This window comes from Ictalurus punctatus, chromosome 10 (assembly GCF_001660625.3).
Source record: "Ictalurus punctatus breed USDA103 chromosome 10, Coco_2.0, whole genome shotgun sequence".
NCBI lineage: Eukaryota > Metazoa > Chordata > Actinopteri > Siluriformes > Ictaluridae > Ictalurus > Ictalurus punctatus.
The window spans coordinates 20,561,817-20,575,155 of record NC_030425.2 but is presented as its reverse complement, the minus strand read 5'-3'; the positions used below and the strand labels follow the sequence as shown (position 1 = coordinate 20,575,155).

Sequence of the window (13,339 nt, the reverse complement as noted above, 5' to 3'; positions counted from 1 at the left end):
TAAAATGGACCAATTCTGTATACACAAGCTTTTAGTACTAACGATTTTTGAAACTTATTTGACATTTATTCTTCCAACAAGCACTTTTAGGAGCCCGAATAGAACCATACAGTTGAAATATTTCTCAAGACAGTACCCAATAGATAAAAACACTAGCTGGTATAGTGGTAGAGTTGCTTACAGCCCTAAGGTTTGATCCTGAGCTGGGTTGACCATGTGGCATTTGACAATTCCTGTATATGCTCTGACCCCAGCTTCCTAACAAGCAGGGATATATGAAGAATTTCACTGTACAGTAATGTTCTGTATATGTGACAAATAAAGGCTTCTATTAAAGGATTTTGGACCAGTCTGTTGGCCCAGTGGACAAGACAACCTTTCAGTTTGCTACCTGGGTGGAACACATAATAATAAATTAATAGGCCTAACACAGTCCCAATTGAGCAATATACTGTATTAATGTTTAATATTTAATTATTAGCATCTTTAATGGATATTAAATGACACTGTTAATATGTAGGCTTTATTATTTTCTGACACACTAAGGATTAGTGCATGCATTCATTTATGCATCATTTTGAAAGCATTAGTTAGGTATTAATATACTGCTTATCTGTGGACCTTATAATAAAGCATAACCAGAAATACGTTAACAAAAAATATATTTTAAACAATTTTCCCCCAAAATTACAGATTATACTACAGGTTTGCTAGATTTGTACATAATGCAGCGGTAATCATAGAGACTGTCCTGTGCTCACACTGGGACTGTGCTCATCCTGTAATATAATAGGTAAAGCCAGAACATCTTTTATTCCCCCAGTATGATTCCTTTCCTAGGCCACTTCTACCGATGTCTGAACTGTATTGGAATTGTGCAGGGAAAAAAATAGCAAATATGTTTGTTCCACGTTGAATGTGTAAAATAGAAAATCCTTCGAATATTGAAAAATTAGCTAAATGATTATTTAAAGTCAGTATATAAAGATTTGGGCACATTGGGTTTGGTTTTTTAATGGTAAATACTGTATTTTGGTGAGGCAGACACAAAGCGTGTCTTGCTGATTGATTAGATTTGGGCTAACAGAAGAAATCTGTAAATTGGATTTAACATTGTGCTTCTCCTAGCCAAAGTTGTAGATGTGTTTTAGACATTTCTTACCTCTATTACGTATAATTACACAACGTTGTTTGTTTAGACATGCTAGTTTAGCAAAAATGAAAAAAATTGAATTCTAGACCAGTACAACATCTAGAGAGAGCCTTTAGCAAACTTGCTTAATATGCTTAGTTAGCTAACGTTATGTTGTTAGAGGTGTTGAGATTGGAGGCGATGCTAATGATGCTGAGTTGTAGGACAGACAGCCTGACAGTCTCACCTTCCTTTCTGTGTTTTGTTGGGTTGGCGCAGGTGTTGCATCGTCTGCCACCTATCACCATCTTGTAAATATACTTTTTAACAAGGACAAATGAGACATGACTGTGGGGAAAAGGGAACTATTGGAGAAGAGCAGCTGACACTGTTTTCACTATTTGACCTCCTCTCGCTTTGTCTTTATAGTTATTTCTCTGCAATTCCTATAATAAATGTTGCTTCATTTTCTCTACAACAACAAAAAAATGCTGTAGAGAAACTAAATTTCTAATATGCCAGAGGATTCAGTCTCTAGCCTTTATTAGTTTTGTGAATAGATATCCAGTATAACACATACACACATAGTGTTTTTTTTTTTTTTTTTGTTATTTTATTTTCATAAAAAGATCATTTCCAAACCTTTCATTATGGTTTAGTAGTAGTAATGTGAATGTAAAGATATTACTATATGCGTAACACTTGTAGCACGAGTTATGTCTGCAATGTTTTTTAAACTCATTTTTGCTCTCATCCATTGGACAGAATTATTGGATTATCCTTTACCAGAAGGACACATTAGATGCTCCTTTAAATCCATCCAAATTAAGGCCAATGAATGAGATGTGTGCTAAACCCGTAACAGAAACTTTGCTTAAAAAATCTGTATACTTAGGTGGCCTCCTGCAAATTGGAATGTAGAGATAGTGCCAATAGCAATGTTTGTATCTTGTGTGTTGAAAATTGTGGTGTTCTGTGTAACCGATTACTGGCACATGGCCTACACAAGCACACGCAATGAATGTTCTGGTTCCAGTGTAACATCAGGGATTCATTAGTGCATCTGTTCGACCATGACTACTCTCATTTCAGCCCGGCCCTCAAAACAGCAGGACTGCAGAAGAGGCAGAAAACCTGCATGGGAAAAAAGAGCTGCCATCATGTTTGCCCTGTAGATTTTATGGAAAAATTAAAGGCAAGGACTAGTGTTTTGCATGGAAACATGACGCATAACCTAACAATCTTTGTGGACCGCATATCATGCTTTAAGATCTGGAGTCTGATGGTATATATATATATATATATATATATATATATATATATATATATATATATATATATATATTAGCAAGTTATTTTAATATAATTTGTAATGAAAATTGTTATATGAAATTAGAAAAGAATGCAAAATAGAGTCACTTTAGAACCATTTTCACTAGTAGTCTCAGACTTTATATACAGTATATTGGTCTGTTCAGAATGGATATTTTCCCTGGATATTTTCACCCTTACAGACTCTTGGAGTCATGCATCTGAATTATTATGGGTCTTTGTCAGTAACATCCAGCACACATCATGGTTGTCAGCCTTCTCAGCAATGGTTATGCCCAGTAACCACCTCCTTGTTATCACTTTCACTTGAAGGTGGAATCATTGATTTTGAAATAACTAAAGAACACTTTTTGTAATATGTGGGTCTCCTCATATTTTCTGGCTTACCTATCCAACCAATCAAATCTCGGAAAAGTGCTCCCTTTTACACTAGACTTCACGCGTTCTAGCCTAGGCAGTGAATGTGCATGCAAAGAAACACTTAAAGGAAAACTTCACTCTGAAACACATTATATATGTTTTATTGAAATGTTTGTGCTTAGTGATTCTGGTGATAAGTGGTTGGTGCTGCATTCCTGTTAGTCTTGTAAGAAGTTAGCAGGTGTCTGCTTTCATATCACGGCAAACTAGTGACTCCATTTTCAAGAATGCACCGCAAACTACAAATAGCCGACGACTACAACTCCCAATGAAACACACAGGCAAGTCACCTTCTCCTGAGGACTAATCTGACACACCTGTTCCTAATCACCATCACAAGCCCAACACACTATATAAAAGACTGTTCAGGCACTATGGCTTTGTGAAGTAACATGCTTGGTTGGGATTGTCTCTGGCATCACGAAGCCTTGCTTAGTGATTGGTATTCTGGTTTTATTTACTTCACTTCATCAACCTTGATTCTCCGCTTTACCTGTTTTGAACTGTTTGCCTGATTGTTTGACTTTTGCAAGCTTTGTGTTTTGGTTTCTTCCTAAACCTTTGGATTTGTTTGCTTATTAAACTGCCATTCCTGCACATACTTCTGTCTCATGAAATGTTTAAACAAAAAAATTAACTCTGAAAAACTCATACTCTTCTAAAGATTACTTCATGCTCCATTGGAGTTATTAGGATGTACTTGACTTTCAAAACTGGTATACTGAGCTAACTTCCAGCAAAATTATAGTTAAAATATACCTTGCCAGTTAACTGTAACTTATTCTTGTTTGCTGCAAAATATCGCTGAGTTTGATTAGAGGGGCTGTACAGGGCGTTTATTAATGCTGCATCTAATCTGTGATAAAATGTAATTATCACCTTCCAGTCAGCTCATCCATCTTGCAAGCATGTCTCAGGCATTTTGCTTTTTAGTATCATTTATGTTATCACATGTATCTAATTGGGGACCATTTTAATGTTTCTTCAGCAGATTAATATTGTTGTTTAATAACATTTCTAATGCACTACTTTATTTACAGAAACCCGACTGGTATAGACTTGTGTTAAACCTGTCCAAACACTTAAACCATTACTCCAGTTAATCAGACCATAGAAACGAAACACCATACAACCTAATCTGAAGCCAACACATTACTGTCTTGTATATAGGACACTCAGGTGGTGCTGTTTTCCTGAAACTATGGGGAAAAAAACTGGGGCAGAATAAAACTGCAGACCTCCAGAAGTTCAAAACTGGACCATACAACTCCAGACTTTAAAGTTTTTCTCTAGAGGACTGATTAATGTTAAATTTAATGACAGTCTGACTGGACTGTAACAACTGTGACAAAGGGAATGGATGTGATAATGGAAAATTCTGAATACAAATGCTAATGTGGCTAATAGTGTATGAAGATTACTGCAAGGCAGAGAGCATGAGCTTATTTCCATTGTGCTGACTTGCCACTAAAGAATATGATAACAAGGGATTCAAAAGAATCTGAAACTGTGAACTGTGATGAATCTAATAATAATTAATAATAAGAAGAAGAAGAAGAAATATTGTTTAAATAGCAATGTTCATACATTACAATGCAAAGTGCTTAACAATGTAATGGCACAATAAAGCCAGCATAAAAAGAAAGAAGAAAAAAAGCATTTTAAAAGGAGAAAAAATATCATCAAAAAAATTCTAAAAATAAATTCTAAAAATATGAAAAAAGTAACAGATAAGTCAATAAATATGTGCCTAAGCTACAATAGTAATAATGAGGGGACATGCTGGTGTAGTGGTTAGCACACTTGCCTCACACTTCTGGTGTTGGGGCCACGAGTCCCACCTCTGCCCTGTGAGAACGGAGTTTGCATGCTTTCCTCTGGGTACCCTGGTTTCCTCCCACAGTCCAAAGACATGTGTTGTAGGCTGATTGGCATTTCCAAATTGCTGTGTGTGTGCCCTGCGATGGGTTGGCACCCTGTCTAGGGTGTCCCCTGTGATGTTCCTTGAGTCCCCTGGTATAGGCTCCAGGCTCCTCGCAACCCTATGTAGCGACACAGAAAATGGATGGATAGTAATAATTAATTATTTTGATATTACATTATATTTGACATTACAATTTATTTTAATTGATATTGCAGTATAAAAAACAAAAAAACTTTGTGTTTTGTTCTTGGATCAGAAAGTAATCGCGTCTATGATGATCTTAGACATTGTTGCGAAGCATATTCAGGTAGATAATCTGACATATAATAAGATGCTAGTCCATTTATAGCTTTAAAAACAAATAAAAAGACTTTAAAATGTATTTTAGATTCAGTAGGAAGGTAGAAATGTGCTGCCGGTACTGCAGTAATTCCTCCGTGTTCAAGTAAGGACACAGCATTCTGTGCAAACTAATTTGTATATAAGCTGAAATTTGTCTATAGCCATTGTATTACAATTATACCAAATGGGAGAAAATGAAAGCACAAGTTAACTTCTTAGCATTGTGCAGTGTGGGATAATGCCTGACTTTGATGAGATTTCTAAGATGAAAAAAATGCTGCTTTCATTGTCAGTGTGAAACTTAAAAAAACCCCCAAAAAACAGGTCTTACACTTTAAAGGTGAAACATGCACTAAATCCACTGTGGGTGAATGTCAGTAGTATCTATTACCCCTAAAGGAGTGTATTAGCAGCAGCAAAGTGTGTTTCAGTCTAATGGGGTGTGCGTAATCCAATGAGCTGAGCTGTGCTCGCTAAAATACCAAACACAAAAAGGCAATAAAGGCTTGTACCCTATTCTGTGCACAATCAATCCTATTAAGTATTATTAAGTACTACTAAGTATTATTATTATTATTATTATTATTATTATTATTATTATTAATCCTATTAAGTTCATTCAGATTTGTTCAAATCAATAATTATGGTGATCAAAATTTATTCACCCCCCCAAAAAATTTTTTTTTATGCAAACACCTACATTTCTTTTAAAAACTACTACATACTGAGCACTGAAATTAGATATGAAGTGTTAGAGAATGTCTTTGTGTCTATATATATTTCTGCATCATTTCCTTGATTATTCAAAGGTAATAGGTATACTTTAGGGGGTGTAAGACTATGCATTTTTACTACTCAACTAGGAATTCAAAAAAGTAGTTGACTAATGAATTAGTCACTTTACCATTCCATAGTTAATAAGATTTGAACTGCCATGTTCCACACTGACCTCAGTAGCATCTAAAAATCTGGATCAGATTCTAATTAGTTGCACATGCCAATGGACAGGTTTTACATTAGTTTGGATCAGGACATGGCTATTTTAGGTTATTTTACAGGGTGTCCTTAACGTCTCCATACATACGGGACTATGTATGCCAGCGTCATCTTGGTTGTGCCTTTGTAACTGGATGTTCATGGACATCCTCTTCTCTTTTGGGCTGCAACTCTTCCCATCTTTTTGAATTTATTAAGCTTGGCAACAATGTTGTGTGTGATGTGCTTGCTATGTTTCCTGTTAAAGTCCATTAAAACCTTCTGACATCTTCCTGATCCAGCCGTGAATGATGATCATGTTGCACTACTTAAAGACACACTAATTCAATGCACTAATACAGACAAGCTTTCTGCTCAGCTGAAATAGTTTATTCTGGAACTGAGAGCAAGCAGTGTGGAAACTCATGTCTGTCAACAGTCCTCTTTATAGCTTAATGACCAGCTTTTCTTTAATGGAGGACTTACATTTATGGCATTTGGCAGACACCCTTTTCCAGAGCGACTTATAGAAGTGAAAGGTACTTCACCTAGGGTTAAGAGCCTTGCTCAAGGTCCCAAAAATGATAGCATGGAAAAGTAGTCCAATGCCTTAACCAATGAGCTACCACTGCCCTTTAGGATACGCTGTCTACAGCAGTGTCTGGGAGGTTTTTATAGGTTGCTAATATCCCAGGAGTTGAACCGTCATGTTCAACACTGGCCTCAGTAGCATCTAAAAACTAGTCTGTTAGATTTGACATATATTGAGTGGTATTGGATAGTGACTTTTACAGGACAAAAATAACTATTTGGGAGCAGGCAGGGGTGGGATTAAATAGTCCCTGTTTAATCATTACACATCAACATGTAAACAGTCCTTTAAAGCAAAAGAAAAAAAAAACCCAAAATAACAACAACAAAAAAACCATACTTTTCCCAGTATAGTCTTACATAATGTGCAGTTGACTATAGAAATGGCTTCAACTAATCTGAAATCTTTTCAGAATAACAAAGTTTTTGCCTGCTTTCTCGACCATCTGCCTGTTATTTTTTTTCCTCACCACATCAACTCAAATCTTCCTCAAAGGGTAAATGGTCTGCACTATATAGCACTTTTTTTTTTTTCTAACCTTAGCTGATCTACAAAGCGCTTTACACTGTTTCTCATCCACACACCCACACACACAGTTTTCCACATATCTTAACTGTAATGGATAGGTCACAACATGTTTAGTGTATGAAGTATGCGCCTTTGTTTTGTACTGAAGTAACAAGCCTAATGTAGTTAACATATATGGATGCTTGTAGCTAACAGTTTGCAAATTTGTCTGAATCATCAGTGACTTCAGGCTACACCAGCTGCGTTAGCAATAAAAGTCCTGTTTCTGTCGTGTCAAGCTGTGTGACCAACTTACCAGCAATAAGACAATTATAACTTTTATTGGTGTGAAAAATGCAAAAGCCCAGGTTACTATGCTATAAAAATAGAGTATCACCCAAAGGTCAGAATGGGAAATCTTTTTGAGTTTTTAGTTATTTCAGTTTAATGATCTTACCACAGCCCTGGAACAAACAGCTGTGTGTGTAATAAGCACACATTATTTGCTCTTTTGAGAGTTGTTGTGGTAGGTGGGTTGGTCAGAGAAACATTTAAACTAAATGAGTTCAGGGTTTGTTTGCCCGCAGAACTTTTTACTGTTATTGATGTGGCCAAGAAAAGATGTAGACGCTCTGTTAAACTTAACTAAAAACAGAGATTGAAAGCCAGTGGATTCTGGATAATGACCTCAATAAGGGTCTATTTGTGGAATGCGTTTGATTGGTTCATAGCAGCAGGTTAATGAGGACGGCTCAGTGGAAATACTGCTTAAATTGGCTTTGATCTCATGTCCTTGGCCTTCTAACACTAGATCCTTTTCGGATTTTATTCATTTAAGCCATACAAAACACCAGGAGTAACTTTTGAGCCTAAAGAGATGTCTAAAGCTCATCACTGTTGTTTTATTCTATATAGAATTTGCACATGATAAGCTTATACTCTTTGTTTAGGACAGGTTCAGGGTTTTCTCTCAAACGTATTAATAATTTTAAATAATTCATGCAAACATGATTATCATAAAGTATCATGTTTGCTTGGCCTTGAAATTATTAGACAGCATTAAATAACGTATACCGCAGCAATGAGGAATGCATGATTCTGATTGGTCGGAAAGTGTTGATTAATATTCTATAACAGCAGCTCTGACAGTAGTTCCGGCTGCAAGGTTTATATTAATGTAATTGTTCTAAGACGTGATTGTGTCTATAATATCAAATTATACAGAGACTTATATGGTGGATGTTAATGTGGTCAAGGTTTCTGTGAGGAGGAGTTTATTCAACATTATTCAACACAGAAGGAGTCTCCAGTGTCAGCATCGGGCCACATCACACCACCCCGTCACTGATTCATTTCCTCGAACAGCATGCCCCATGGTGTTTTATCTCTTACTTAACCTCAAGTCTCACTTATGTGCCTGCCAGACCAAAAATTAAAAGTTTTTACTGTAGAATAATTCCAAATTAATATATTTGGTATTAACTTTGGAGTGTTAAATTAGGCTGTGATGTTAAAAAAAAAGGACTAGCTAAATATAAGCTAAATATACAGGGTGTCCCAAAAGTCTCCATACACAGGGGAGTATGCTTCCCTGCACCACGATGGTTGTGCCTTCATCAGTGGATGCTTCTCGGTCTTTCATCATTTTGAATTTGTTAATAAGTTTAGCAACAGTGTCGCAACCTTATGACAGTATATGTAAGATAAACTAAGTATATTGTTAAAAAATATGGTGACTTTTTATGGTGACACTCTGAATAATGTGCTAAAGGGATAATACAATTTTAATACACTTATTAGAAAGCACTATGTAGTGGACAAGTATACAGAACACAGCTTCCGTTTACCCCACAGCATTGTGCGTCACTCTGCACCTCTGCCCCTTTTTTAAGGACTCACTTCACTGTGTCGATTCTTTCGGACCAGCCAACAAGGTTCAGTTGAATTGAGCTATGTGGCGTTTTAATATTTTGATTCACCAGAATAGTCTTGTAGAGGGTACAACTGTAACACGTTCACGGCTTTCATTCTTATAATTCTCTCATGTCATATGAACTTATTTAAAAATATTTAGATGGGAAAGTAACCTAAGTGTGAGGTATGTTTTGGTAAAATATTAATGAATAACAGACAAGGTCTTAAGGTATTCATTGCACAATTAACTTAAAGTAATTAAAATAAACAAAAAAAAAATTCTGCGATTTCTCTTAGTCATAGTCCTGTCATAGTGTGCTGCTCTCATGGATGGATTTGCCAAACACATTATTCGAACTGAGCAGATAATGTGTTCTAAACAGATACACATACAGATAGTAACAGGAAGTTGGTGTGCATCAGGCCTTGGACCATGTAGGACATAAAAAAGTCAAATGAATGGGGGGTTTTTTCTTTCATGCTAGTCATATACAAACCTCATGGACAAAGAACGACCACATTCATTAATGTGTGATGCATTTAGTGTTCATTCACTCATCCTTAGTAACACCCTGGTCAGGGTCTTGGTGGCTTAAAATAGACTGCTATTTTTGTTTATGTTTTGCAAAACAGAACCAACTAAATTTGGCAGAAAATATTGTGAGAAGGTACAAACAAAAATAATCACTGTGTGAGCTGGATTACAAAACAGTCTTGTGCAAATTCTTGAGAGATATAGGAACTGTCAGAGCCGGGAATCATAGACTATGCTGACAGGACTGGCGTTTCTGACTCTGGGTTTTTACCCAGTGTTTGGCCAGTAGAGTTAATATTTAATAAAAAAATAAAAAAAATTAAATAAATAAATAAATAAACCTTCTGCTTTAGACTACCCCCACTTTGTGTTTAAGTCCAAATTCAGATATGAATATTTATAGCACTAAACAGACACAGATTAGAGGCATTGCATTACAATCCCTAATCCAGAGAGAATTAGAAGAGTTACATTTATCAGTTTCATTATACAAGTGTTGCTAATTTCATCAAAGATCACAATACTACAATTTACACCAAATTCTATTACATACCAAAAACTTTCTGCCGGTTTACGATGGGTTTGTTAAGCATGGCCAGGGGGTCTGTGATATTAGTATTATTATTACTGTAGTAATATTATTGTACACATTTAAATAGTGAGCCTAATATTTAATAGTTGGATTATGTTTGTGAAAAATATCTGTACTGAGGGGTTCCATGGACTTTATTTCACAGGTAAAGGGGTTAAAAGTTTGAGAACCCCTGCTCAAGACACATGGCATAGCACATCTTAAATAGATAGAGAGATAATAAATACTAATTTTAACTCATTATTAACTAATTAACATTAACAAGTGTTACAGGGAGCACGTTCGCCTCACACCTCCAGGGTCGGGGGTTCGATTCCTACCATGACCCTGTGTGTGCAGAGTTTGCATGTTCTCTCTGTGCTGCAGGGGTTTCTTCCCCCCAGTCCAAATACATTTGATTGGCATGTCCAAAATGTTCGTAGTGTATGAATGGGTCTGTAAAGCATGTTTGCCTCACACCTCCAGGGTTGGGGGTTCAATTCCTTCCTCCACCCTGTGTGTACATATTCTCCCTGTGCTTCTGGGGTTTCCTCTGTTTACTCTGTTTCCTCTGGTTTTCTTCACTAGTCCAAAGACATGCATTGTAATAACAAGAAATTATTTGTGTGTATGTGTGTGAGAGATTGATTGTGCCCTATGATGGGTTGGCACCTGTCTAGAGTGTCCTTGTGCTCCGAGTTCCCTGGGAACGGCTCCAGGCTCCCTGCATCTCTGTGGTACAGAAAATGGAAGGCTGGATGGATAATAACTGTTACATAGGTCAGTATTAGGTATTTCATTATATGTTACTGCGTAACTGCGTTGTCTATGGTAAGCCAAAAGCAGTGTCAGGATAGTGGGGGAAAAGGTATAATTAATAATAGAAAAAGAGGCAAAGCTTCTGATTCATTCATGTGGGAGAATCGATTCGCCTGAATCGACTCGCATATGTGAGTCATTCAAAACGAAAACGGTTCGTTCGCGATTCGCCCATCATTGGTGTCGTTTTTGTTTTTCCCACAGAGGCGATATGGCAACACCCGCCGCTGTTAATCCATCCGGTAAGTCACAATTACGGTGTATTATCGTATCAAAACAGTTCGCGGTTGAGGAAAAGAGAGTTCAGTTCGGCGTTTAAACGTGTTTTTAAACAAAAGGGAGCAAAGCCTCGGCGTTAAATCGGCTCTGAGCGCCAGCATCCCCCTTCCCCCACGGAGTCTTTACAGCACTGGACGATATTTTAGCCTTCAAATGGACGTTATTTGTATCTTGTTACCAGTATGCCATGTCTAAAACACGATCCCTCTATTCCGGATGTGTATATACAACCCGCAGCAGGCTTCGCTTTATTTTGCTCATGCAAATTAGATGCTGAATTGATTTGCACGCGAGGCGGTACGTGCTCGGGTTTGATTCAGTCCTCTTTGTATCAGTGCAACCAAACTTAGTGTTACACTCCTCTGTTTTTCGCTCATGTTGACTTTTTTCCCGCTCATGTTGACTTTTGCACGGCAGAGATTGAGAGCTTTGCTCTTTGTTGTGCCTGTTGATTGCATCTTGAACACAGAGACGCTGTATGTAACGCACACCATGACTTAACCGGGGGAAACCGGGTTGCCAGATTGGAGCGGAATGTTGTATAACTCCTCTCATGACCAAGACACTTAAATATAATCAAATTATAAATGAATTGTGTTTCAAACAAAGTCTCTCCACCCTTGTAATTCTACTGACCATCACAGACCACTTATGTCCGGTAACCATCACCCCAACACTCCCAATCTGGCAACCCTACAAGAGACAAAATGTCTTATGGCACCATGAGCCTGATAGCATCACCATCTCTATGCTTTAATGTTTTAAATATTTTATAATTGATAAAATAAGTGTGTGTATGTAATAAAATAGCATTTGAAGTAGTGATTCAATAATAGGTAACCGGATGGTTGTGAGTTTAAATTCTAGGATGCCAGAAAAACACCTTAATCCTCAACTTCCATAGTTGTTATGAAGAAGTAGACTGTGTAATGTACAATAATTTTCATTTCTACATTTATTCAATAAGTAGTATGTACAATAATGCAGTCAGAACAAATTTTATGATTTCAGATGCTATTATAAGTAGCATAATATTTATATATTCAAATGTTAAAAAACCAAAAAGTGTCCTTTCGATTGTTATGATTCTGTGCAGGGGTGGACAAATGATTAATTCATAAGTTCTAAGAAAATTTGAACATCAGCTGATAGCGATATGTCAGCAAGGTAGAGGTACTCCTCAACAGTTTCATCCTGAGATCGGGTTCCTGTCTGTCTAGAGTAGGGGTGTCCAGTCTTATCCGGAAAGGGCCGGTATGGTTTCAGGTTTTGATTCCAACCAAGCAGAAGCCGCACCTGAGTCTATTGAAAGCCAAGATCAACTGATTAAACAGGTGGAATCAGGTGTGGATCCTGCTTGTTTGGAATAAAAACCTGCACCCACACCGGCCCTTTCTGGATAAGATTGGACATCCCTGGTCTAGAGTTTCTCCCTGTATCCGTGTGGGTTTCTTCCGGGTTCTTCAGTTTCCTCCCACCTTCTGAAAAACTGCCCGTTAGTGCATTGGCTATGCTAAATTGTCCCTATATGTGAATAAGTGTGAGAATGTGTGTGTTTGTGTGTGTTTGCATGGTGGTCTGCAATGGACTGGCAACGAAATCCAAGATGTCTTCTTGTCTCGGTCTAAGTGTTCCTGTCTCTGGACCACTGAGACCTTGACCAGGACAATACTGGTCAGGACATACTGAAGAAGAATGAATGATTGAATAAATGGTATTGATGTTATGTTGATGTATTGCCCAGCCCTAGTATGAAGAAGTGTGTAAAAATGATGGTGGGTTTTTACATGGACTCTGGCTCGTCAAGTCAAGATGAATATCACCAACAAAAATGTTAATTCCTCTCATACCACAGCAATGTTCCAGTGATTACACTTAATTTAAAAAAATAAATAAATAAATAAAGAATGCTACATCAAAACAGTTTAGTTATGTTTAATGTTGTAGAAGGCCCAAGAAAAAGATTAGTTTCTGTTATCACTTATGTTGCCGAAGCT

At 37.1% G+C, this 13,339-nt stretch overlaps 1 protein-coding gene across 4 annotated transcripts in view; it reads left to right on the top strand.

Moving 5' to 3' along the window:
• The first annotated feature begins 11,192 nt into the window (after window positions 1-11,192).
• arnt2 (aryl-hydrocarbon receptor nuclear translocator 2) overlaps window positions 11,193-13,339 on the top strand; it is a 131,847-nt gene continuing 129,700 nt past the window's right edge. For all 4 annotated transcript variants that reach the window (XM_017478303.3, XM_017478302.3, XM_017478301.3 and 1 more), the window contains exon 1: window positions 11,193-11,305. In XM_017478303.3, the coding sequence (XP_017333792.1) occupies window positions 11,275-11,305 (31 nt within the window). In that variant the 5' untranslated portion in view covers window positions 11,193-11,274. The remainder of the gene's footprint in view (window positions 11,306-13,339) is intronic.